Source organism: Haliotis asinina, chromosome 2 (assembly GCF_037392515.1).
Source record: "Haliotis asinina isolate JCU_RB_2024 chromosome 2, JCU_Hal_asi_v2, whole genome shotgun sequence".
Classification (NCBI taxonomy): domain Eukaryota; kingdom Metazoa; phylum Mollusca; class Gastropoda; order Lepetellida; family Haliotidae; genus Haliotis; species Haliotis asinina.
In genome coordinates, this window is record NC_090281.1 from 62,748,092 (window position 1) to 62,772,376 (window position 24,285).

General features: G+C 38.2%; 1 protein-coding gene across 2 annotated transcripts; it reads left to right on the forward strand.

The window, feature by feature from the left end:
* Positions 1-1,578: 1,578 nt before the first annotated feature.
* LOC137274101 (mitochondrial ornithine transporter 1-like) lies at positions 1,579-23,462 on the forward strand. Of its 2 annotated transcripts, XM_067807099.1 has the most exons (7): positions 1,579-1,724; positions 10,694-10,747; positions 13,698-13,801; positions 15,719-16,130; positions 17,865-18,037; positions 18,840-19,001; positions 21,982-23,462. In XM_067807099.1, exons 3-7 carry the CDS (start codon positions 13,705-13,707, stop codon positions 22,110-22,112), a joined length of 975 nt encoding a protein of 324 aa, XP_067663200.1. In that variant the 5' UTR covers positions 1,579-1,724; positions 10,694-10,747; positions 13,698-13,704; the 3' UTR covers positions 22,113-23,462. The 2 variants fall into 2 exon arrangements, with proteins under 2 accessions (XP_067663200.1, XP_067663201.1); XM_067807100.1 differs by lacking the exon at positions 10,694-10,747 and having other exon boundaries at positions 1,644-1,724.
* Positions 23,463-24,285: the final 823 nt, after the last annotated feature.

Sequence of the window (24,285 nt, forward strand, 5' to 3'; positions counted from 1 at the left end):
CGCTCGCTTCAGAATACGTTCACCTCGCCGTCTTTACACCGTTGCCCTGACATCTGAGCTGTTGACATGAAGCCTCGACTCGTCGTTCAACAAAACAGCATTCCAATCTTGTTACCTGTTCTGTAGACGCTTTCTGAACCAGGATAGGCATGCCTGACATTGGAGCGAAACTGGAGGTACAATGCATTGCAGGCCGTTGGGAGCGGTTGTTGTGATCGCTTAGTTTGTTCCGTACATTACGGGAAGTGACAGGACGTAAGTCAGGAATGGTCCGAGCAGTCAAACTAGCAGTCTGGGTTCGATTCCTCAGATGGGTCAGTCGAATGTGGTTGTCTTGCTAACGTGATGTCACACGTGGACGACCAGTCTGTGGCAAGTCTCTCGTGTTAGCATTATGTTGGTACGGATGATACGTTACCATTGATACATGTTTATTCAGTGATATTTTTATTTCAGGATGGTTACATGCGTATCTCTTTCGGTGGGTTGTCTTGCTGCAAATAACCGCAAGTCCGTGAATGTCTTGTTGTCTAAACATCCCCCTACTAGTTTAGAGGTTGACAAAATAGACAGGTTTTGTGAACACTGCCAATCTTTGAAAACCTGGCTTTGTAAATTACACATGTTAAGGTAAGAAATACTTTTCATTTCTAACACGGAACCACGGAATTAAAGTAAAGATGCTGTTAAAAATTGAAAATGAACTTAGATGGGCCTTGAAACGTTTAGCTGTAAACAAAGACGTGCACTTTATATAATATACATAAAATCTTCAAGAGCAATTTTTGTCGCTCAATAACCGACAGAGGAATTATTTCTATACATCCCTTAGTTAACCATGTCGATCTCACATGAGTGAGTGAGTTTAGTTTTACGCCGCACTCAGCAATATTCCAGCTATATGGCGGCGGTCTGTAAATAATCGAGTCTGGACCTGACAATCCAGTGATCAACAACATGAGCATTGATCTGCATAATTGGGAACCGATGACATGTGTGGTCAACCAAGTCAGCGAGCCTGGCCACCCGATCCCGTTAGTCGCCTCTTACGACAAGCATAGTCGCCTTTTATGGCAAGCATGGGTTGCTGAAAGCCTGTTCTACCCCGTGACCTTCACGGGTCCGATCTCACATGAATGTTCACAAATGAATTAATTCCTCCCTCCGTTCACCTGGGCTTAGCATTTCCCTTTAGAGAATTATCGTCAACGGCGTGCGTTATATAAGAGGACCGTAGAAACAACAAGAGGTCTTTCACAACCACGGAATAAGGGAATCAGTGACGTGGCATATCAATATTTCCCTGCAGGTTTTCTCTCTTCCACGAGCAGCGCTGACAGCGGGGAATCCCAAAGACATTATTGCTCTTTTGTCAAATGTAATAATCAAATGTTGCTCGCCTGAGAAGCTACTCAGATGAACCTTAGTAGATTATCGTGCAGATTTCCATCAGTCTGAATACTGAAGAGAAACCCTCCATTAGCTTTCAGGTAGGATTTCCACCACGTGGGTTTGTTTACTGGAGATATTTATAACCAGTGAACAACTCATCCAATGACGTTCGCAGAAAATGGAGGTGTGCACTTCCTGTGGCCTTGGCAAAGGTCACCACGAGGTTGTTCATGTTTACACGCAGATAATATGTTTTTGATGCGTGGCTAACATATCGAGAAGAATACTAAGTAGACAATACGGCTTGAGAAGACAATCTGACCACCCTAAAGGTTTGTAAGCAAACGCAGTACAATTATTAGCAGTTTAATGGCATCAATCATACTTTGAGAGTGTCAACGGATGTGTCAGTTCATTCGTCGAAGAACATAAGTTATGTTCCAAGATAAGGACCTTTAGATTGTCAGTGTCATTTAAGTGGTCTGTTCCTTGCAGTGTAGATTACATGCCATTTAGATGTCCAGATGTTTTAGATTTTTCATTGCCTTTGTGAATCTGGAATATGTTCTTCATACGTGATCGAATAAACAAGGGGTTATTCCAGTTTGAACATGTAAGCATTAAAACGGGTCGGAAATATTGACCAAAACGGATGGTTTTGCAACGAAAGCAATAATTAACAACCTTGCCAATTATTGCGTATTTTCGGACACTTCAGAACATGTGTGATTGTCTTGATTACCACCTGAACAATTGAATTGTCACGAGAACAGTGTCCTGTGAATCAGCTATCTCTGCATATTAGTTATCGCCAACACTGCCATGGTGGCTGGTGACCAGTTATCAATGTGGACCAGTTATCGCTATCACCAGTCTGTATCGCTTAAGAAGACAGTTCGATTTTAACTCTTGTAGCCTATTACTTTGTGATGTGTCAATGTGTGAAATACTACGAAATTACAAATCTGTCATCTCAAGCACTACAACCAGGTGATGGCGACAACTGGTGCTTGGCGATTACAGGTCGCTAGCGAGTAGCGCTTGCGCAGGCAGCTTGAACTGTACTTCCATAGTATTTTACACACTGACACATCGTGATAGGCCATGAGAGTTAAAATCACTTTAAGTATTTTACATTGTAGACAGTACAAATATGAATCCCCTCAGAAGCCAAGCCTCAAACACATCACGTGACCATAAGTGTGTTGACATGAAATTCCATAACTTAAGAGAGTTATTATGAAATTTTTTCAATATGTCAAGGTTTGAAACACAGTGGTTTAATTACCAAATTTACTTCACATTCGGTGAATAGCATGAAAAATTCAGAAATGGTGATAACTGGTCCTGTTACTTTTGTTAAAGAATGCTGGTGAATAGCTAATCTAACATCATGATTAAAATTGTTTCATTATTTAAGTAGTAATGGAGCAAATCGTTGAAAACCAGTAAAAAATGGTGATAACAGGAGTACAGGACAATCATGGTGGCAGTATTGTAGTATATTAGTACTGCATGCATTTTCGATGCTTTAGATGCACATGGTAGTGTTTACATTACAACACTGGTGACTAAGATGGCTAGTTTTCCCTTGCAATTGCATTAGTCTGTAAGATCGTAGCACAATGTTTAAGATAAGATTTTGACGGAACATCTTGATGCTTATGCCAGGTGTTTAAGTCAGTTTTCCATAACAAATGGCATTGGTATCAGAAAGACATTTAAGGAAGCATGTAAAATTGCAGTTGCGATAGAAATGGCAGAAAAGGGTTCCCATGAACTGAAGAGATAAAGTGGAAGAACCTATATGATTGTTTTGAGTGGACATTAACACAGAAAAGACAAACCGTACTAAGGTGGAAATTAGGGTTGAAGGTGAGGCTGTTCATATGCATATGGAGGTTGATACTGGAACAAGCATGACCTTAATACTCAAGGAACATTTCGAAAGAATTTTGGTCATCTAGACTTTGATTACTCTTACAAACAGTTCACAAACTAATCAGGAAATAGTGTTACTGTACTGAATACAAGTGGAAGGATCACACAGGAGAGATAATTGTAGCTAGAGTCCATGATGTGCCACCATTCGTGAGTAGAATTTGTCTATATGAGATTGAGTCAGACTAGATGTCTTATTGAATGTTTGAGATACTTTGGATACAGTGATGGATCACAACTCAGAGGTGTATGTATTTGGGGAAGGATGAGTTTCTGGTAGTGGCATGTTAAAAACCATGTGCTTCTGGTGGAGAAACAGGCAACAAAGGGACACATGACTGCTCAGGAAGGTCAGTTGGAAGTTTGAGTTTGTCAGAGTAAGACCTTATTTTGAGGCAGTCAGCATAAAGTGTGAAGCTAACATGACCTTTCAGCTTTTCCATATTATCAGTGTGGGTTATGAAGTTACCTAAACAGATTCTTGGATGTTATCCCATATCCTTTGCCAAATCGTACATTGACGATAAATGACATGAAACTTAGATAAGTTCAGCAATGTCTCAGAAAAGACAGGGTCAAAGTTAACTTGGATAAAAGTGAGTTTTTCCTGTCTCAAGTGGAATATTTTAGATAGATGACTGTAACAGGATACACCCAACTCAAGAACATGTTGATGCCATCCATAATGCTCCAAGACTGCAGTCAGTTTCTGATATAAACAGTTTCCTGGAAGTGCCACAATATCATGGAAAATTCTGTCAACACTGGTGCATCCTCTTTAGGCAAAATCAGAAAGGGGAGTCCACTGTGTGAGGAGGCATTTAAACATGATAAACATGAGCTTGCATCATGCAGTGTGTTTAGAAACTGCAGTGCGAAACTGCCCATTCTGTCTTCACATGGAGTTGGTGCAGTGCTTCCCATGTCCTTCGAGGATTGAGGAAAATCCTGTATCTTATGCATCAAGAACACTCACTAAAAGTATCACCAATTGCTCACAACTTGAAGGAACGATTTCCTCTGATATTGGGCCAAACAATTTTATAGGTACCTTTATGGATGACAGTTCATCTTGGTTACAGATTAAAAAACACTGACAGCCATTCTTCATCCAAAGGTGTGCAGGTCAAAACTAGCAGTGACATGTCTTCAGCGACGGTCGTTGATATTATGATCTCATGACTATGATATGAAATTTTAAGGAACAAGAGAATATACAAATCCAGATGTGCTTTTGAGGTTACTTATGTCTGTTTTGTGTAATGGAGATTCTGCTGATGTGTTCTACAGCAGGCCTTCAGATGAGACCTCCGTTTTCCCTCATGTCTTCAGAAATTGACTCTGCTACAAGAAAGGATCCTGAGGACTTTTTCCAGCCCGTTACAAGACTAGCATGAAGTCTGATTGATGAATTGAGGCTTGAAACCCCCAGTGATAGACCAGTGTAAAGTCTAAGGGATGGATTATATATTGGCAATCCATTAGCAAGACCAGCTTTAAGTCCAGGAGATTTATTCTACTTTAGAAACACCACATGAAGACCAGCATCAACATGAGCACAGGAACAAATGATTCTTGGAATCTGTACAGGACAATCAGAGGGTCCTACTGTAGTGTGTTAGTAGTGCCTGCATGTTAGATTCAGTACCAGAAATGGGCTTCGCACCATTTGGGTCATCAGCGTGACGAGAAATGCTGTGCCTCCTCCATTTCAAACTGTGACCATGATATTACCTCTCAGCCATAAACTGTATCTTCTTATGGATATGCTCAGTTATTCTGGATTAACATGTAAAGATATTTTGGACATGTGTATTTCATTGTGATGTTAAACATAGATTTGCTGTTGTTTGCATCGTTATTTAGTCTGGCTTTGTGAGGCTCTTAGATTTACTCAAAAAGCATACAGAACAGAATGGTATTCTTAGAAAACACAAAACATGTTATAGAGAACATACAGGTACAGACATTGTGATAGAGAACTTTGACAATGAGCCATTTTCAGGATTATGAGCCCTTATCTGAATGTAGAATGGGCCACTGCCCTTGTACTAATAGTAAACTTCATCATTTTGATAGCGCCATTTCTAGTTGTAATGTGCAAAATGGCCCATGACCCTTACCTTTCTTAATCTCTGCAGGTGTATGTTGATATAAATGAAATATTTACGTGATATCATTTGAAGAGTGTGAAGCCCATTTTGTGTCCCCGCCATGATATTGCCATTCTCTTCCCACAGTGGTTACTTGTCACATCTTCCTACGTGACCTCTGTTCTAATACAACCCTTTCATGGTGTGAGTATTGAAGACTCTTGATTGGAGGCAATCAGATTTAGTAGTGCAGTCAGCAACCTTGTTTCAAAAGTGATCGTTCGAAAGATCTCGGTAATTTCCGAATGCATCATTAAAACTAGAACCTCTTCCCAAGCGCGATACTCAAATGATTCTTCTAGACAGAACTCAGTCATGTTATTTTTGTTTCTCCACATTGCTTGCATTTGTCAAGTTGAATCTAAGTCGATGTAACACATGTTCTGATTGAACAGAAAAAAGGGAAATAAATCTGCTGCTATTTTTTGCCGCTAGGGGATTTTATGAGAACCAGGAAATATGGCCGTATTAGAACAGAGGTTCGTAGGAAGATATGACAAGTAACCTCTGTGGGAAGAGAATGTGATATTACTGGAATATTGCAATATGGTGGTGTAAAACACAACTCACTCACTGACTCACTCAATCATTTAAGAGGCACAAACAGTGTTTTACATATTTGAGGATGAGTGATTGATAATCACATTTCATGGGAAAAGTAAATTTACAGATAGAGTTATTCACTCAAATATTTTGGTAAAATGCTTTTTCGTTGTTCAACAAGTGATGGGCATATTATTGGAAAATGGAATATGTCACACACAGCTTGAATACAAAGATTACAAAGTCGAAATATTTAGCCAGTGCCCTGTTTCTGTTGGAGACATATGATGTATTTTCCTTGATTGGGTGAGCCAAATTGCACATACACTGAGGGAAGAAAAAATAATGCATCACAGTGAAGGACAAGTGTTCCTCTATTTTTTTCAAAAGGTTTCTTCACAAGCTTTTTATCGCATAGCTTGTTACGAAACCTGGGATAAAAATAAGGAACACTTGTGTTTTGATATGATCCCATATTTGTTTCCTTCAGCATATATACATATGACATATTGTTAGAGTTTCCAGTGATTCAATGTTATACTTGATCAGCATATACCACCGGAGTGTTTAAATCAATTCTGTGCCTGAAACCCAAGACCCTACTGCATGGACTGATTATGTTCAGGATATCACAACGTCAGGAATGACATACCTGCAGACTTCTTTCAAAATTGCAACATAACCAGCTGGTGGCATGTAAATTCTACTGGATATAACATTAGAAATGTATTTTGATGGTAGTACTGAATTCAGGGCTATTGAGTTGCGCTTTAAGCTGCTTTTAGCAGTATTGCAGGAATATCAAGGCACGTGCCCACAGAATTGAGTGAGTGAGTGAGTTAAGTTTTACGCCACACTCAGCTATATTCCAGCTATATGGCGGCAGTCTGTAAATAATCAAGTCTGGACCAGACAATCCAGTGATCAACAGCGTGAGCATCAATCTGCGTAATTGGGAACCGATGACGTGTCAACCAAGTCAGCGGAGCCTGACCATCCGATCCCGTTAGTTGTCTAGCTTTTACGACAAGCTTTGTCGACTTTTATGGCAAACATGGGTTGCTGAAGGCCAATTCTACCCCGTGACCTTCACGGGTCTGACCACAGCAAAGGACTTTGATTGATGTATTCGATTTTGGAAATCAAACCCAGATCTTTGATGAGTGAACACTTCCACCACTATGCTATCCGACTGACCTGAGGGTGAGGATAACATGATACCATTATGTTAACAGTGTGAATTTTCAATGTATATTCAGAGATCATGATAACTTATAGCTAAAGAAAATTCCAGAACAGTCCAGCAGCATGTGATGTATTGAATCTGATCTTGTTTTAGACATAGCTGTTACATCCAGTTTGTCATTTTTGCCCATTAATCATGCAGCTCTTTCTGAAAGCCTTCATGAATTTTCATGTATGGCAAGTATCTGGAATGCATAATATATGTTCTGTATTTATCATCTGGTGATAAACTTGTGTATGTGTCTACATATCTAAGTAGTAATTCATGCTGGTAAAAATTACACTTTTTGGTAAGACTACTTTGGTTCTGCCTCTAAGACCCTGTTGTTCTAAGGACCCGTGAAGGTCACGAGGTAGAATAGGCTTTCAGCAACCCATGCTTGCCATAAAAGGCGACTATGCTTGTCGTAAGAGGCGACTAACGGGATTGAGTGGTCAGGCTCGCTGACTTGCTTGACACATGTCATCGGTTCCCAATTACGCAGATCAATGCTCATGCTGTTGATCACTGGATTGTCAGGTCCAGACTTGATTATTTACAGACTGCCGCCATATAGCTGGAATATTGCTGAGTGTGGCATAAAATTCAACTCACTCACTCACTGATTGTTGTTCTAGGACAAGTATCAGGGACAAATATACGTAATAAATAGAATGTTTACTTTGTTCCAGATTCCCTGGCATTTTGAACTTTTTTTTTACATTTCACCAGAAACAAATGTGTATGAATTTGCTCAGAATTTGCATAAAACATGCAATATTCAATATGGTAACACATTAGACTAGTTCCCTGCGTGCAAAAACAGGGTTCGTTGTGCTGAATCTGCTTTTGTTTTTGTTCTTTGTCATTTGGTCTGACAGACAGCAAGCCAGACCATATATTAGGAAACAGCCAACTGATCCATCTTCTGTAATGGTAGCATGATAAATCAGTAGACTATTCTACAATTCAGTTTTAGACAAATAGGTATTTAGGGACCAATTTATGGCTAGGGGGTAAAACTAATGTACAAAGTAAGTGATCCCCTTCATGTTTACCTCCCTAGAACAAAATGGGTGGCTCCCCCTTAAAATCATCACCACCCCACCATAAATTATGAACAGTTTCTTAGGTGTTTCTAGATTTGCACGCTTTTGTGATGAACATGTCCGTTTTGTGTAGTTTATTGCCGACCAGAACTTGCATTCACCTTGTGAATTTCATCAGAGAGATTCAGTGTAATATGTCAAGATGCGTTTTCTCCATAGATTGGTATAGTATTGTGAACTGGTGCCTTTTGATAGTTACGTATTTTTTAAAATGGTATTTTTTTCAATTTGCGTGACAGTAACTTTGTTTGGTATTGATGTGGAATGGCAGTAGTGATTATATTTCTGGAGTTTTCTCATCTTGAAAACTATGGAGAGTTTCATCACCAAACACTTTATATTGATAGGTCTGTTACAGTGAACTGATGTTTTTTAACAGTTAATGACTAAAACATATTTTAGTTTTGAATTTCTATAGCAGTACCATAAATAGATTTATTAATTACAAATGTTTACCATTTTGACCATAAAAACTTTGCAAATGGAAAAAATTGAGCGTAGGTTAAGATACCATACACTGATGGGGAAATGTGTGCACAGATGCAGGGAGATATGGATTGTTGCGTCACTGGCAGATGTACACCACACACACATCATCCAACTGATGTTCATTATTACTGAATAAGTTGGTATTCTTTGGTAGATCTGTTGGCACTGATGACCATGTTGTTGTTACGAGTGTTAGTCAGCTATCAACTTCTGTAAGTAAATTCTCTTCTTTGTAAATGTGACTTTCTCGTAAGCTTTTCTGTTGTTTTTATTTAATCTTGTTTATTCTTTCACAGACCCTGGAGTATTTTAATGACACACAGAAGCAAACACCTCCATGGCATCATATAAGACCCACAAAAGATTTCACTTCACTGATTTCATTCTGTCTGAGACTCCGGAGTTTTAATTAACTGGGTTTTCAGTAGGCAACATGCTAAAAAAAATCACTCCTTTGTGTCCCACCACTTTTTTCGGTCAATTTCAGATAGAAAGAGCACTCGTGAATGAAATTTGGTCAAACAATGCAAATAGTAATGAAACCTTTTACGTGTTTTGTTCCAAATCTCATAAAAGTAAGCATTCATGTTTATGTCTTTTATTTAAACACTTGACAAAAAGCCAGAGTTGCCTTTATTTATTCAGTATTTATCATTACCATGTTATCATGAATAGGGATGTTTGAGAGGTACTTTACTCCCTTTCATCAGATTACAGCATTTTATTGAGAATAGTTTGCTTGACACTATCAGTTTGTGTCGGTCCCATTAATTGAAATATTGAAAGATTTTATTCACTATGACTAAATGATCAAGCAATCAGTCGTGTTTTCTCATAATCAAGCGCAAGCAATTTGGAACACTTATTCGCATGAAGAATATTTTGTCAGGTTTGGTGTTGTCTGCTACATTTCATAAGCACAAAAGGTTGTTCCAAATTATGATTGAATTTATCTTAAAGACTCCAGGAAAGTTTTGCTCCTAAAATACTAGTCATCTTGAAGATGTTAAGTTTTCTAATGTATTTTGTGTAATTTGTAAAAACTACCCTGAATGCAGGGATTTATGGGATGCAAATTCCCTGCATCCTATACACATACAAATTAACAACAGATGTACCAATATTTATTACTGCATCCACAAGGAGGCAGAAAAAGTCGAAATGCATCTTGTAAAAATTTCAGTCAAGCAACATTAAGTTATCACTGAGTCTGCTACTAGCTGGGTTGTTTCAAGTCTTTGAAGAGCATTTAGAAGTGAAATACATAAGAATGAAGATTTTTATGGATATCAACTTCTTTATATGAGAACACAACATTTCGAAGTTAATGCTTACTCCTTCATCAGGTGATAAATTAGGTGATGAAGGAGTAAGCATTAACTCCGAAACATTGTGTTCTCATATAGAGAAGTTGATATCCATAAAAATCTTCATTCTTAGCTGGGTTGTTGTATTATTTACAATTTAATTTCTGTAACCATGTGATGATCATGACACACAATACAACAACAGTAAACTAAATTACAACAGTATTACAACAAAGTATTGATAATAACATTTAAGTGTCTGGGACGCCAGTTTAGTAGTCCAGCATCCCTGAAAATTGGGAACATGAGTCCTGGGAACCCTCTAACTTACGACTCAGTGTAAACCTCTGTGAAAGAACTACGTGGATATTTCTGTATTTTGTGCAATAACAAACATTACCAGGAAAATTTTATGCCACCCAGGAAAATTTTATGCTAATCAGATATTTTTGATGATTGATTGGTTCTAATGAACCAGTCATCACTTATGAGATTTCATCCAATTCCCAGCACTAGTATTAATTGACTTTTCAGTGCATCTTCTTGCCTCCTTGGAGAAGTGAAGAAAGCCAGCCCGGAGAGTGAAAGGTTAGTGGTCTGTCACCCTGTCAATGTCCAACCAGTAGACTAGGAGATTCAAATCATGTAGAGATAAGAAGTCGCTGTGAAACACTGTGTCCAAAACACAGAAATGTTATCATTCCTGAAAGTTCCATGCCCGTAACTTCATATCAGGTGAAGAAATGATGGTACCAGAAGTGTTCAGCTACATTTACTGTTAAAAGGTCAAGTGGCAGACTCATGTCCAGCGTAAATTCATGACTTAGGGTCAGAATGCTCAGGGAACATGTCCTCCATTGTTTAAATGCTGTATGGTATGTAGGTGGTTAGCTGATTTTTATTTGGAGGACTTTAATTAGTAAATTAATAAACCAGTCCAATAAACTTGGTATTGTGATGAAGTGAAAATGTGGACACCACAGTGTTTGCCATGATGTAGAAAACTTGCGTATTTGATGCACATATTATCTCAAACATGCAGTGAATTTAGAAGCTTGCATCATTGTTGACGCAATGCTACTGGGCCCATAGTTGAGATAATCTTAACTCCTGTTTCTGTGCGATGATCAACTGCCGATTAATATGTGATTTGCCTTACCTTGTTTTTTGTCGTTTTCAAAGTCACAGTTGATGTTTTGATGAAAGTTCCAAACTGTAGTTGACACCCTCTCATGAAACCAGAGAGTCATGATGACGCATAAATATTTAAGCCAAGAGCAAACACTGACATGCCTCAGGAACTTCATCCTTTTAATCTCCACCCAGTGTCCGATGGCTCACTAAAATATTTACTAATGTCCCACAGAGACTTTGAAAATTGCTTTCTGACTTGTGGATGATCATTAGACTGTAGTGATGGGTGGACTTAGACTCCAAAAACTCTGATAATTTGGGTTACTGTATAATAAAAGACAATGTAACCTTGTTATGCAATCAATCAAGGTAGGGAATTTGATTAGTCCAAACCCTGGACTTCATGGTGTTAGACTCTAACTCTGTATATGAGTAATGAAGTGGTTCTCACCCATTGAATGCTACATCCATGAATAGTTTTGTAAGATTTTTCAAAGAAAAGTTGAGTATTATGAGTCTTTGTAGGAATTTATTTAAAAAAGTAAAATGATTATTGCCCCAATGTTTCTTCCCATATAGTAGATACCAGATATGAAAAAATATGTCATGTGCTTGCAGAATGCTAGAAGGGTACAATTTATTCTAATTGTGATATTTGTTGTAACAAAATACATTCACCCAATAATATGAGTTGGCTGTACTCTGTTTACACATGATGAGGAGAACATTGTGATAAAAAGACGATAGAGGGACCAGTGATTAACATGGTGTTTACATAGATGCCTGATCATTCACAATAAAGGGTGGTAGCATTTACACATTCTTCCACATGAAACAGTTAGAAAATGTTTTTTATAATGTTGCATGTTCTGTGGACATTTGGTCCCTTTTGTCTTTCTTTGCTTATCATGAGTGTTAAAAAACAGTGAGTACTTTTCATGATATACTCAGGTACATGCTATAATTTAAGAGCCATGGTTTTAAATCAGTTTCAGCATGAAGAGTTTTTCATTTGTTCCTGAATTACTGCCATCATTTTAATGTGGGTTTGGATGGGATTTTACTATGCATACTGAATTACGGAACAGATGTCTCGGCAGATTCCTGTGGTTGATATATATGATGTTCAGACAGTTCTATGATGTTTGTGGGGGTATTATCAGCCTTATTTGAAAAAGTGTATGTGAACAGATGTTGCTTGACTCAGATTGTTAATTGGCTGATCTACTCATGATAGGCTGGAATCCCATACTTGCTAGTTGTGATCCTCTGTCATCTTCGACTGTGGGTTGCACCAAAGTCACATCTACAATGTGAATGAGAAAGTATAAAAATTGTTTTTATGAAATGAATTTCAAATTGTCATGCTCTTAAGCTGCCACTAACAATTTTATTAATCGTTGCACAGTAGGACATTACAATACAAATATCTTTGAGGATCATAAAAATAATGATAATGAGACCATTTCTAATCTACTAAACTAAACGCCAGAAGGTTTGGTCATAGTTGTACAAATTTGAGTAGTTCATTAGTCAGTGTATTTCTTAAGAGCAAGGTCTTTACTTAGGAGATAAACATCATGTGTTGGCCAATTTCCGGGTGTTATTGAGTAGTTCATTAGTCAGTGTATTTCTTAAGAGCAAGGTCTTTACTTAGGAGATAAACATCATGTGTTGGCCAATTTCCGGGTGTTATTGAGTAGTTCATTAGTCAGTGTATTTCTTAAGAGCAAGGTCTTTACTTAGGAGATAAACATCATGTGTTGGCCAATTTCCGGGTGTTATTGAGTATTTGAAGCACGGGAATGCATTTGGAACCGACGGCATCAGCCGGAGGTTTCAAATGAAATATTCCCGTGCTTCAAATACTCAATAACTCCCCGAAATTGGCCAACACATGATGTTTATCGACATTGTAAACAAAAAAGTAAACCAAAGGGGTTTTACTGTCTGCACTCGTTTACATCGAGTATGAGTACAGCAGTAAAGTGTCATCAGCTGGCCGTTTCAGCTGGTTCCCATGGTAACGTCTGGAGTTGCTCATTTGTGACGTCATTCTAACTTTACGTCACAATATGATTTGAATGACGTCACCACTGTTGATGACACAACAAAACAATTGTTTACGTGTAAATACGCAGTGAATAGTCTTGCAGTTTCCGGGAATCTAATACCATTTGATCATGTTTTTCAACCAATCAGATTACAGAACACAGTGACTTTTGGTTTACAATTTTTGACACATATTAGATGAGCCTGTGCACTAAACATGTTTGAAACAAGTAGGTGGGTTGATGAATCTGGAAAAATACACTTAGTTGCTACAGACAGATCTGCGATTAAGCACATGAAATACATGCTGCGGTGTGCCTGGAATGAAGTGACAGTGTATTCAACCTTACAGAAATACTATGGAGCCGCCGCTGGAGCTGATGGAGACGGAGGCTGGTCAGAAGAACAGGAGTACAGCCACAGATGCCTTCATCGACTTCATGGGGGGTGTAGCAGGTTGGTACATCACAGGCTAGTGTTAATCTTGAAGGTAGCTAGGTATAATAGATTTAATATATAGTTTAGGGATTTACAATGGGGATTCATCATTTGAATTGATAGATGTTGTCGTGAACATACAACATGCCACATCGTTTACTATGTTATAGACAGACAGCTTTAGATGTTGTTGTGAACATACCACATGCTACATCGTTTATTATGTCATAGGCAAACAACTTTACGTAACATGGTTTCAGTGAGGTTTGCCTGAAGGATTGATGTTTCAAGATTTTCCTTTCTTTTTTTTTCTTAAGATGACAATGAGTGATAAATGAGGAATGTCAAGGGTTGGGGTTTTTTTTCCAGCAAATATATCACTATGAGTAATAACATTTGATCATTTGATTTCAGATGACATCACAGATTCTACTTGGAATGTTTATCATCTAAAATCATTATTTCACCATTTCAGTGTCTAAATGATGATAAAAAGTGTCTTTATTGTAAAATATACTGCTCGCTGTTAGCTGTAAATACTCCAGAAGAGCTATCACAATCATGTGAATGAAAGCTGTTCATCCTTCACCAATGTATGCAGCTGAAATGACGCATTCATGTAGGAAATATAATCAGTTATACTCACCAGTTCTGTTGTTTGTCACAGGTGTTCATGTCTGTGAATTATCTATCTTACAGTTCACCTGCCAAGGTATTCATTATCATGTGCATAGGTGTTCAAACAGATGAAAATGACGCATCACTACCAGGGTGAAAATTACTTACTATCCTTGACCTTGAAGTCTGCGTTTGGTTGCATGAACCTAACTATTTGCCTAACATGAACCTTTTGCTCACAGTTAATCACTCATATATATACCTTGTAGGTCATTAGCTACTGTCTGAAGTATTAAATGGCTTCATGTTGATTGGCCAGGGCATGGGTTAAAAATTCCCATCACTCGACACCCAGGACAAGTCAGTTTTCATTTTGGGCAATCAGATAATGGTATCTTACTTGTCCATGGGCTACTAGACTTCTGGTTTCTAGCTGCAAATAAACTTGGATGTCATTTCATATCTGCTCAAAATGTAGCCATTACATTTTGCAATGATACTATAGTAGAGTTATCTTTCTCTGCTATTTATCACTTTTCAGTAAACAGTCCCATATAACTTAACATCAAATGACATGATGATTTATTCTTCCATAATTACATCATCATGATTATGTCATTAAATCAGGACAAATGACTTGCCCTTTAGCAAGTGTTTTTTTTTTGCTTTGTTTTTTAAATGAACTGCAGGGATTTTACCTTGATTGCTGTATATGAGGGTCCCAAGGACTCATATTCTTAATTTCTGGTATGTTTCAACATATCCTGGTTGCGTAGGTTGGTGCTCATGTTGTTGATCACTGGGTTGCCTGGTCCAGATTTGATTATTTCCAGATCCCCACCATAAAATGGAATATATAAATGACAAACCAGCACCAAGGCAAAAAATGTGCAGAGCTTAGCTTAATGTAAATTAAGCTGAATGTAGATTAAGTTTCATGAAAACAAGCCCCCGCTTCAGCATGTAGCTGTTAAATCTGGAACATTAATCACATGCATGCAGCGACTGGAAAGTAGTTGAAAATCTCTGACTGACTGGTGAGAATCCAGAATGTTCCTAAGTCTGGATGGAATATGCAGATTGTGTTTGATACACCATCTGTGAGGTTTCCAGTAAATAGCTAGATTATGAAACTTCATTCTTGGATGTTCTTAACATTCACTCTATGTAGGTTATATGGAGTAGAGCTCCAAAGGACTTTTGATAGCTTGACACTGCACTTCAGTGACCGGAAGAACATCAGTATCATGGTAATCACACTAAAGGTGTGAGAGAATGAGGTGAATTTCAGTACCTTATTATGTTGCTATTCTTCAGGTGGCACTGCCTCTGTCTACGTGGGCCAACCACTGGACACAGTAAAGGTGAAGATGCAGACATTTCCTACGCTCTACACTAATGCCTTGGACTGTACTTTACAAACATTCAAACAAGATGGCATTGTACGAGGTCTCTATGCAGGCACTGTCCCGTCCCTTGCTGCTCAGATCTCAGAGAACTCAGTCCTGTTCCTATTTTATGGCATCTGCCAGAAGATGGTGGCGAAGGTGGTTTCTGTCCCAAGTGTAGACAAGCTGACACCCTTGCAGAATGCCCTGGCAGGAAGTGGTGCTGCATTTTTCTCATCATTCACTCTGTGCCCAACAGAGCTGGTCAAGTGTCGTCTGCAGGCTATGAGGGAGATGGCCACACAAGGGCAGCTGGAAGGAGGGCTGGAGAGACTCAAAATGTAAGGACATTTATCTAGCTGATCCTTAACAATAAGTAGCTGGAGAGACTCAAAATGTAAGGGCATTTATCTGACTGATCCTTGACAAGTAGCTGGAGGGACTAAAAATAAAAGGACATCCTGTAGATCGACAAAGTTTTGTGAGCAAGAAAGTTGTGCAAATGAACTGTAGGCCCAAAACGTTCCAGACATAATGACCTCTCTCATTTTGTTAAGTAATTGTCCCCGGTCCATGTTTAGGTGATGAAACATGGTGGCCATCTTGCTATTGTTCTAATAAACACATTATTAGGCACAATAGTTTATTATACAGAGAAATTCAATGACTTCAGTGGCATACTAGCATTTCCAACAATACACATTCAGTTCACAACAGTACCAGTAACTCACTTGGTCACAATGCCAAGAGGGTTAGAAGTTTGAAACTCCACGGATGACTCCCTCTCTCCTATTCTTGAGAGCAATAAGGCTTTCGTAGGTCCACCTCGCGTGAACAGTTTTTATCATGTTTATTCTCAAGTCTATACTCTTGTCAACACGGTCTTTCAAATTTTGGGCAACACACTCAGCATACCACTGTGTAAAGTGCGTTTTCATGGCAATCCTGAATGAGGCGTTCACTTATAATTCCATAGGCTGTAATTCCCCTGAACATCCAGCTGGAATGAAGCTTCAAAGGAAGTATCTCTGCTTGAACAAGTTCAAGAAAGAGTCGCAGTGATGCCCTGCAAACATATAAAAAATCAAAAGACTGTCCTGTCTAACAGGCAATTTCAAGTTCTTGACCAATTTTGGTATAAGGCACCAGCATGTTTTCAAAGTAGTCTAACATACTTTGATGTAATTGACTAACTGACCATTTAAAGGTGTTTAATACCGGATGTTTAAAACAATCAAAGTGACACTAAATTACTAATTAATTACTGAGTTGAGACAGTGCACTACGTAGGTCAAGGGATGAGTGCATAAGCACACTTTGATCTTTTCATTATGATTGCCCCCCCATGCCACCCCCCATCCCCTCCAGTTTCTCTGGTAAATCACATCATTTAACATGGCGGGCATTGAGTGTATATGTACATCTCTATTGTCTTTGGGAGGTGTGGTCTTTACAAATATATTGCCAACAATTTGACTTGTTTTTCCTCTGTTGGGCAAATTTATTATCATTCAGAGGTTGACTTGCAAAACAAACAGGATGTGGAACTGGCTGGGTTTATCTCGCAAAGCATTGACGAAGGGAGCTTTGTCGATATACAATATCTATCTGATCTTCATCTTAAGCAGTTGGAGAGATTCAACATGTGAAAGTAATGAAATTAGAACAGTAATAATATACTTGTTATGTGTTTAAACATTTGACAAAGTAGAATAACTACACATGCCTATTTAGAACTGTTGAATAGGTAAATTATTTTGATGTACATTGACTCGGTTATTGTCTCAGTAGAAAAATACTTTTACATAGTATACGTCAACTTGTATGTATACCAGAAAAATGTGAAATAAATAAAAACAAATAGTCAATAAGATATTTTTATTCCTGTTTACCAAATATGTCTTCAAATGCCTTGGCCTGGTGTGTTTAGATGATATATATATAATGTATTTCTGTCTGTACTTGCATTTTGAAAATCATTGCATACTGTAATAAGCACTTACAATATTGTATAATATTTTCTGCATCACATCAACCACTGTCAGTATGAGCTATAACAAGATCTTTCAACTCAGAGGCCCTTGGGGTCTGACCAAGGAGATCCTCCAGCAAGAGGGTGTACGAGGCCTGTTCAAGGGGCTCACCAGTACCTTCATGAGGGAAATGCCAGGATATTTCTTCTTCTTTGGGGGCTACGAAATATGTCGCCACCTCCTCACACCGGCAGGGAAGACTAAAGATGAAATAGGTGAGTAGGTCACAGTTTATTAGTATAAGGTCAAGCTCATTTTGCACAGGTTCCTGTTCATATACTTTGAGTTCATTTATGAAATCAAGGCCATGTAGTATCAGGAAAACTTGGTCAAGGTCACGTAATATGAGGCCAAGATTATTCATGCAGGGGCTGACATTTTTGTTGAGGTACAGGTGGGATGTGGGAGCCTCATGCTAACTGGGGGTAGATGCATGTGAATGGGTCCCTTGCTTAAATTTACCTAACCTGTGATTTGTCCATTAGCCCTGTGTGCTACAGAGCATGACAGTCAAGGAAAACCATACAAGCGCGATGTTGGTTGGTTTCACCAAAGTCTCCATTGACATCTTGTGCCGTCTTTGGGGTTTTCCTCTCAATTACTGTCATATCTAAAACCCAGGTCACTCATTTACTTGATATTTCCTGCAAGGTATTTTGCAGGGGGTATTATTTTGGACGTGTGTCCATGCAAATTCATCTCTCTGGAACAGAACCTTTCAATATTTCTTTACCAAACTTGTCACATTGATAGGTCTAGCTGTGATCTGGTGACTTTTTTGGATACTTTGGATTTCTGAATAAAATATTTTTTACATTATCATGGCAATTTGTTTGCCTTTGACTGAAGTTAGTGTTGGTGCTCTTTTCCGTAGCAGAACTTTAAAACCTTTCAATACTCTCCTACAACTTTGCTATACACACGACCAAACATTTGGCAGTCTAACTAGATGACATGTTCATGAAGAGTTGTTTGCCATTGGGGGGATATTGATAACTTTGCTTTCTTGTATTTTAGGAGCTTGGAGGACTATTGTGTGCGGTGGTGTTGGTGGGGTGGCACTGTGGACGGCCATCTTTCCAGCTGATGTTGTGAAATCCCGTATTCAAGTACAGTGTGTGGCAGGGTCTGCAACTCCCACCTTTGTAGCAACAGTACTCAAGATCTTCAGAGAAGAAGGTATGCTTGCTTGTGTTGTGCACATACATCAGAGTTCATGGATCTGACGTTGAAGGAAAACCAAGTTCTGTGGATCGTCAACTTCTTTATTGCAAAGGTGCAACGTTTCAGTGTAGGTATCAAAACATTGCACCCATTGCAGTAAAGAAGTTGACTATCCATAGAATTTGCCTTTTTCTCATCTATACATCTTCTAAAACGCCTTTCAAAGAATTACATACGTATCTTTTGGAAATGCTGTCGGTTGCAGTCCATTCTGTTACTGTTGTACTAGACACAGAGTACTCTCAGACAAGTTGTGGTCTGGGGAGATAGATCCAAACCTAACTGTTCCCTGTTTCACTTCATTCATTTATAGTTGTTTAAGTATCTGTCTCAAACATACATTTCTGGGCCCTGTGAAACTTGTGGTAAACTTTGGGTTTCAGCACCATGCTTTTCATTAGAGATGACAGAGGGGATCAGGCAATCAGATTAACCAACTTGGTTGATGCATTTCAACATGCAGTTACATCGTTTCTCATGATGGACTCACTGGATTTGTCTGATCCAGATTTGTCTGGTCTTCAGCGTGACAGTCAAACACTTTAACCGCAAGGCTACCACACCACCCCTGATTACTTTAAGTCTGTTGTCATGAACCTGCAATATTGTTGCATGATAGGATAGTTAACGGCAACAATGGCCAAATGAGAGAAGATGTTATGTAGTGACAGTTTGATCCGGGCTGGATTGTTTACAGACCTGTGTCATATTACTAGACTATTTATTTCTACTATGTTCTACTACAAAAGCTGTTGCAACACATGATGACTAGTAAAACGACCTGCACATTCATTAGTTCTTGAAATAAATGTCTTGTCAACTCCAGCATAAACAACGTTTGTGTGACAAGTGTTTTCCAATTCCAGTGAGGCTGTCATGACATAAATGCTCACTCAGTTAAATGCATATTGTGGGCATATATATATAGAATACTCTGAAATTTGTATTATAGAAGATTATGTTGATAAGGACTGCTACATTTCATACTCAGTTACATGGGCATTATATGAAGATATCAAGTGAAATATTATGATACAGTGTCATGCACATGTGTATTGATGTAAACGGAAAATTTTGAATTTTATTGATTTATGATTCTGGGGAATATGAATATATACATGAAATAAAGGAAATAGAAATGGTTAAATCAGGGATTTACTTTGAGTCCTGTACTTGAGGGTCCCTGGGACTGATCCTTTTAAATTTCAGGGGCCCCGGACTACAAAATTGGGTCCTAGACACATAAATATTATCATTAATACTATGTTATAAAATTGTTGCAATATTGTTACAAAGTGTTTGAACTTTTTCTGCATCCCTGTGGATGCGCTAATCTATTTTGATGCATCTGTTGTCAATTTTTATGCATATGGGGTGCAAGAATTTGTGCCCTGTAAATCCCTGGGTTAATGATAAAAAGAGGACGAAATTCAAAGTATGATCAGCTGATAATTTGCAAAAACAAACCTGATGTTGTCATGAATGTTTATATTATGTAGATGTCAATTGAGTTTTCATCATATAAACATGAGCACATTGTGTCTTATATCTAGAGCTAGCTATAGGTAACTGAAGCTAAGTGAGTGAAGAGGGAGTGATTGAGTTTGGTTTTATGCCATATTTAGCAATATTGCAGCAATATCATGCCTGGGGACTCCCAGTCTAAGTAAACTCAGTCTCAGTGTATTTTGTTACACTCCACCACTGAGTCTAACGAAACCTAGTAGAAGGTCGCATCAGGTAACCTTTGAGCGACCAGTGACCATCCAATCAAACGCGAGACCGTTAAATAGATTTAACCAATCAGACAACGGCTACTATTTAGGGATTGAAGGGACTTTCAAAATATTCAGGTCACCGACACAGATCTCTCCACAAACAAAATCTGCATATAACACAATTATTTGACCTGCAGTATATACGCGTTGGGGTTTCTGTTGACATGGTTACCATTAGCTAATATTTCCGCAAGATGCCATCCTTGAATATTGCCCAAAACACCATTTTCAGCAACTGTTTACTCACCGTTGTCATGGTTGTATGTATGCCGTGTGCATCACTTGGAAGCGATCGTACGCTATATAGCATTCGAAATCGTTCGGGTACGAACCTTTTCGAGATAAAAAGTTCAAAAGGTATGTGTGAATGTCCACTTTCACGATTTGGTAAGTGACCTCCCATAAGGTTTTGTTAGGCTCAGTGGTGGAGTGTAACGAAATACACTGGGACTAAGTTTACTTAGACTGGGGAACTCCAGAAATAGGCTTCACATATAGTACCCATGAACCTGTGTTGAGGGACAATGAACACTTTAACCAAGAAGCTACCCCACCTCCCTAAAGTGAATCTAACAGTTTGGTCTCAGATTTTGAATTAATTCTTTAATAATGTTATCACACTTTACTCACATGTGACAGGTGTTGAAAGTCTTAGGCACAGCTATTTCATAATGGAAGGTGAAGTGGGCAGCTCTGATAAACTTTGGCAAGCTTTGCAAAGTTTCTGGATCCAACATTATCAGGATGTCACACCACTCATTCATATGTGAGAGGACCCTGTTCTCTAAAACATGAAATATACACTCTCTTAGTCTGGTGCCATTTTCTTCCCAAACAGTAGTGCACACAGAGACAGAGTTTCTCAGTTCAATTTTTGAGTTATAGGAATGCTATATTAACTATATTATTTAGAAGTGGAGATTTTTAAGTGCTTATTGACAGTAACTGAGAAAGATATGGTTTTGTTTTGAAACTGAGCATCTTGGTAAAGTAAAATGTCCTGCAGCGAATGATGACCAAAATTAGTCAAAAGTACATTTTGTGAGTAGTACAGTGAGTAATTAAGATTAGCTACCATTTGGTAGTTAAGTTGTTAAAGAATCTGAAGATTTGAAGTAATCAAAGAAAGACATGCACTTCTTCCCCATGTATTCCAGGAGTGCTGGCGCTGTACAAGGGATTGGGTCCAACTGTTGTGAGAACCTTTCCAGCTACCGGCGCTCTCTTCCTTGCCTATGAAACAACAAAGAAGTGGCTGGGCTACTTTTCTGACCAAGTCTCAGGATAATATTTGTGACAGTTAATTACCAGTGTACATATCACAGTATTATATTTTACAGGCAAGAATCTGGTTGAGCGTTTTTACATCACGAGTGCAAGCAGTATTATGAACAGATTAACATCGATGTGAGTCAGAGAGGATTCCTCATTATTGTGGTCTTCTCGGGCCTCTCACTGTAGCATCCTTAATTACCAGAGGTGCCAACCCCCGAATTGGTGCAATTAGGAATCTGAGCTCCCTAAGATAGGTAGTAATAATAATTTTCCCAACAAATTAGGTATCTCTGTAACTTGTTACACTCAAGGAACAAATCTTTTCAATGCCATTACACGATGCCATTGCACATTACCTTATATAACTGAAACCGATTTGCAGTACTCGGCAGCAGTATTTGTGAATGATGAATGAATAAAATGAATAATGTGTTATTTATCTAATTATCATTATTTATAGTCAAATATGATCCTGGCCAACCAGTAAGTAAGACAATCTATATGTTTGTTTTATTTTGAAAACAATTGGAATGAATTGGGATTTGTCAGAATGGCGGAATTGCCATGTTTTTTTTGTGATGATTCTGTAGAAAATTGAGAGGGATGGCGTCTTCGAATTACCCTTGATGGAGCTGTGTTTTGAGTTTGTTTAGAGTGTTACAATGGCAAAGGGGTCATACAGTCAAAGTACATGTAATTAGTTTTGTCTTGCAGGGATGAAGATGTGGACATCACCTGAGAAACAAAGGTTTGATTAACATTTGGGTACACTGGATGTACAAAATGCCAAAATTAAGGTCATTACTATTTTGGGCCCATCAACAATATTGGTTTATTTAGATTTACACAAGATGCGGATTCAGGAATTAGGTACTGGATGTATCAGATTAACAAGTACTGGTGATCAGTATGCTTAGACTTATTATAATGACCATGAGCTCATCAATCTTCACCTCTGTATGGAGTAGATTCAGTATTTATGATTAGATGAACATGTCATAAATGTTTTCTTGTGTAGACTGAGGTTCTATAGATTTCTTCTTACTCATTTTTAAAGGCAGTCAAAATAATTAAGTGAAAGTAAGTGATATGAAACAGCTGGTCTGGCTGTTGTCGAGACAGGAGTAGAAAAAGCTGGCATCACTGGTAAGTCTTTTCCACCAGGTTGATGAGGTAGTGCTATGTCTGGTGCTGGTATGGGAATTATTCAGCTGGCATGGTCAGAATGGATCATTGAATATTTATCCCTCCATTTGTTTTAGTTGTTGGTGCCATTGAAAATACGTTAAGTTTAAGTCAGTTAAAGAATCTCATGTTTGACATTATACACCAGAGTTTTTACAATAAACATATATTGATATTCTGTTGCCATGTTTTGTCTTATATACTGATGAATGACAGTTTTCAAGCAGTTTTAAGGTTTTGTGAATTTTATGCAGGACATAGAACATACCCCTGACACGGTTCCAAATCACGCTGCAAGAATGTGAAAAAATGAAGGTTTCTTCACAGTGATTAATAAGGGGATTTTAGAGCTTTTGAGGATGTCACATAGATTCTTTCCAATTAGTGCTGTAATTACTAATTTGAAAAGTGAGGCGTTTTATTGGACGGAAAACTTCCTGTCTAAATCAAGCTTGCAAAATTAGAATTTTATTGATATAAGCTCTTTGAACTGCTTTGTCTGAGCTCATGAATTATAATGTCTGGCTGAAGTGTTTGAATTGTGAAATTTATTGTATACTGATATATATCTGATAAAGCACTGATACAGTTTTGGTTTGACAGATTCATTGAAGGATGGATTCACATGCACATACTAACTCCTAATAGGGATTATATTTGATATTTATCTTTCCAGTTTACTCTAAACCTTTTCCTATAGTATATGGACTGTATATGTAAATAGAAAGGCCTATCTAATTTATCCCGGTCATAAGTTGAGATGCATCATCTATTTTCGTCCACTCTTAATGTCATTACATAGGTGTTGTTTTTCTTGGACAGTGTCTACAGATCTGTCCCGGTAGCTGTATGTAACAAATGATAAGCAGGATCTTAAACTTAATATCTTGATGTTATATGATATATCTCCATATTTCTGCAGTATTCTGCATGGATTGTGAAGAAAATAATGTTTATTGTGAAACTACAAACATTTTAGTGCACACTAATAACCTCCATAT

Excerpts from the sequence above, each read along its gene's own strand:
- LOC137274101 (XM_067807099.1), top strand. The coding sequence starts at position 13,705 with ATGGAGCCGCCGCTGGAGCTGATGGAGACGGAGGCTGGTCAGAAGAAC. Across the intron at positions 16,131-17,864 it reads GGGCTGGAGAGACTCAAAAT|AGGCCCTTGGGGTCTGACCA; the intron begins GTAAGGACATTT and ends CTTTCAACTCAG. Across the intron at positions 18,038-18,839 it reads GAAGACTAAAGATGAAATAG|GAGCTTGGAGGACTATTGTG; the intron begins GTGAGTAGGTCA and ends CTTGTATTTTAG.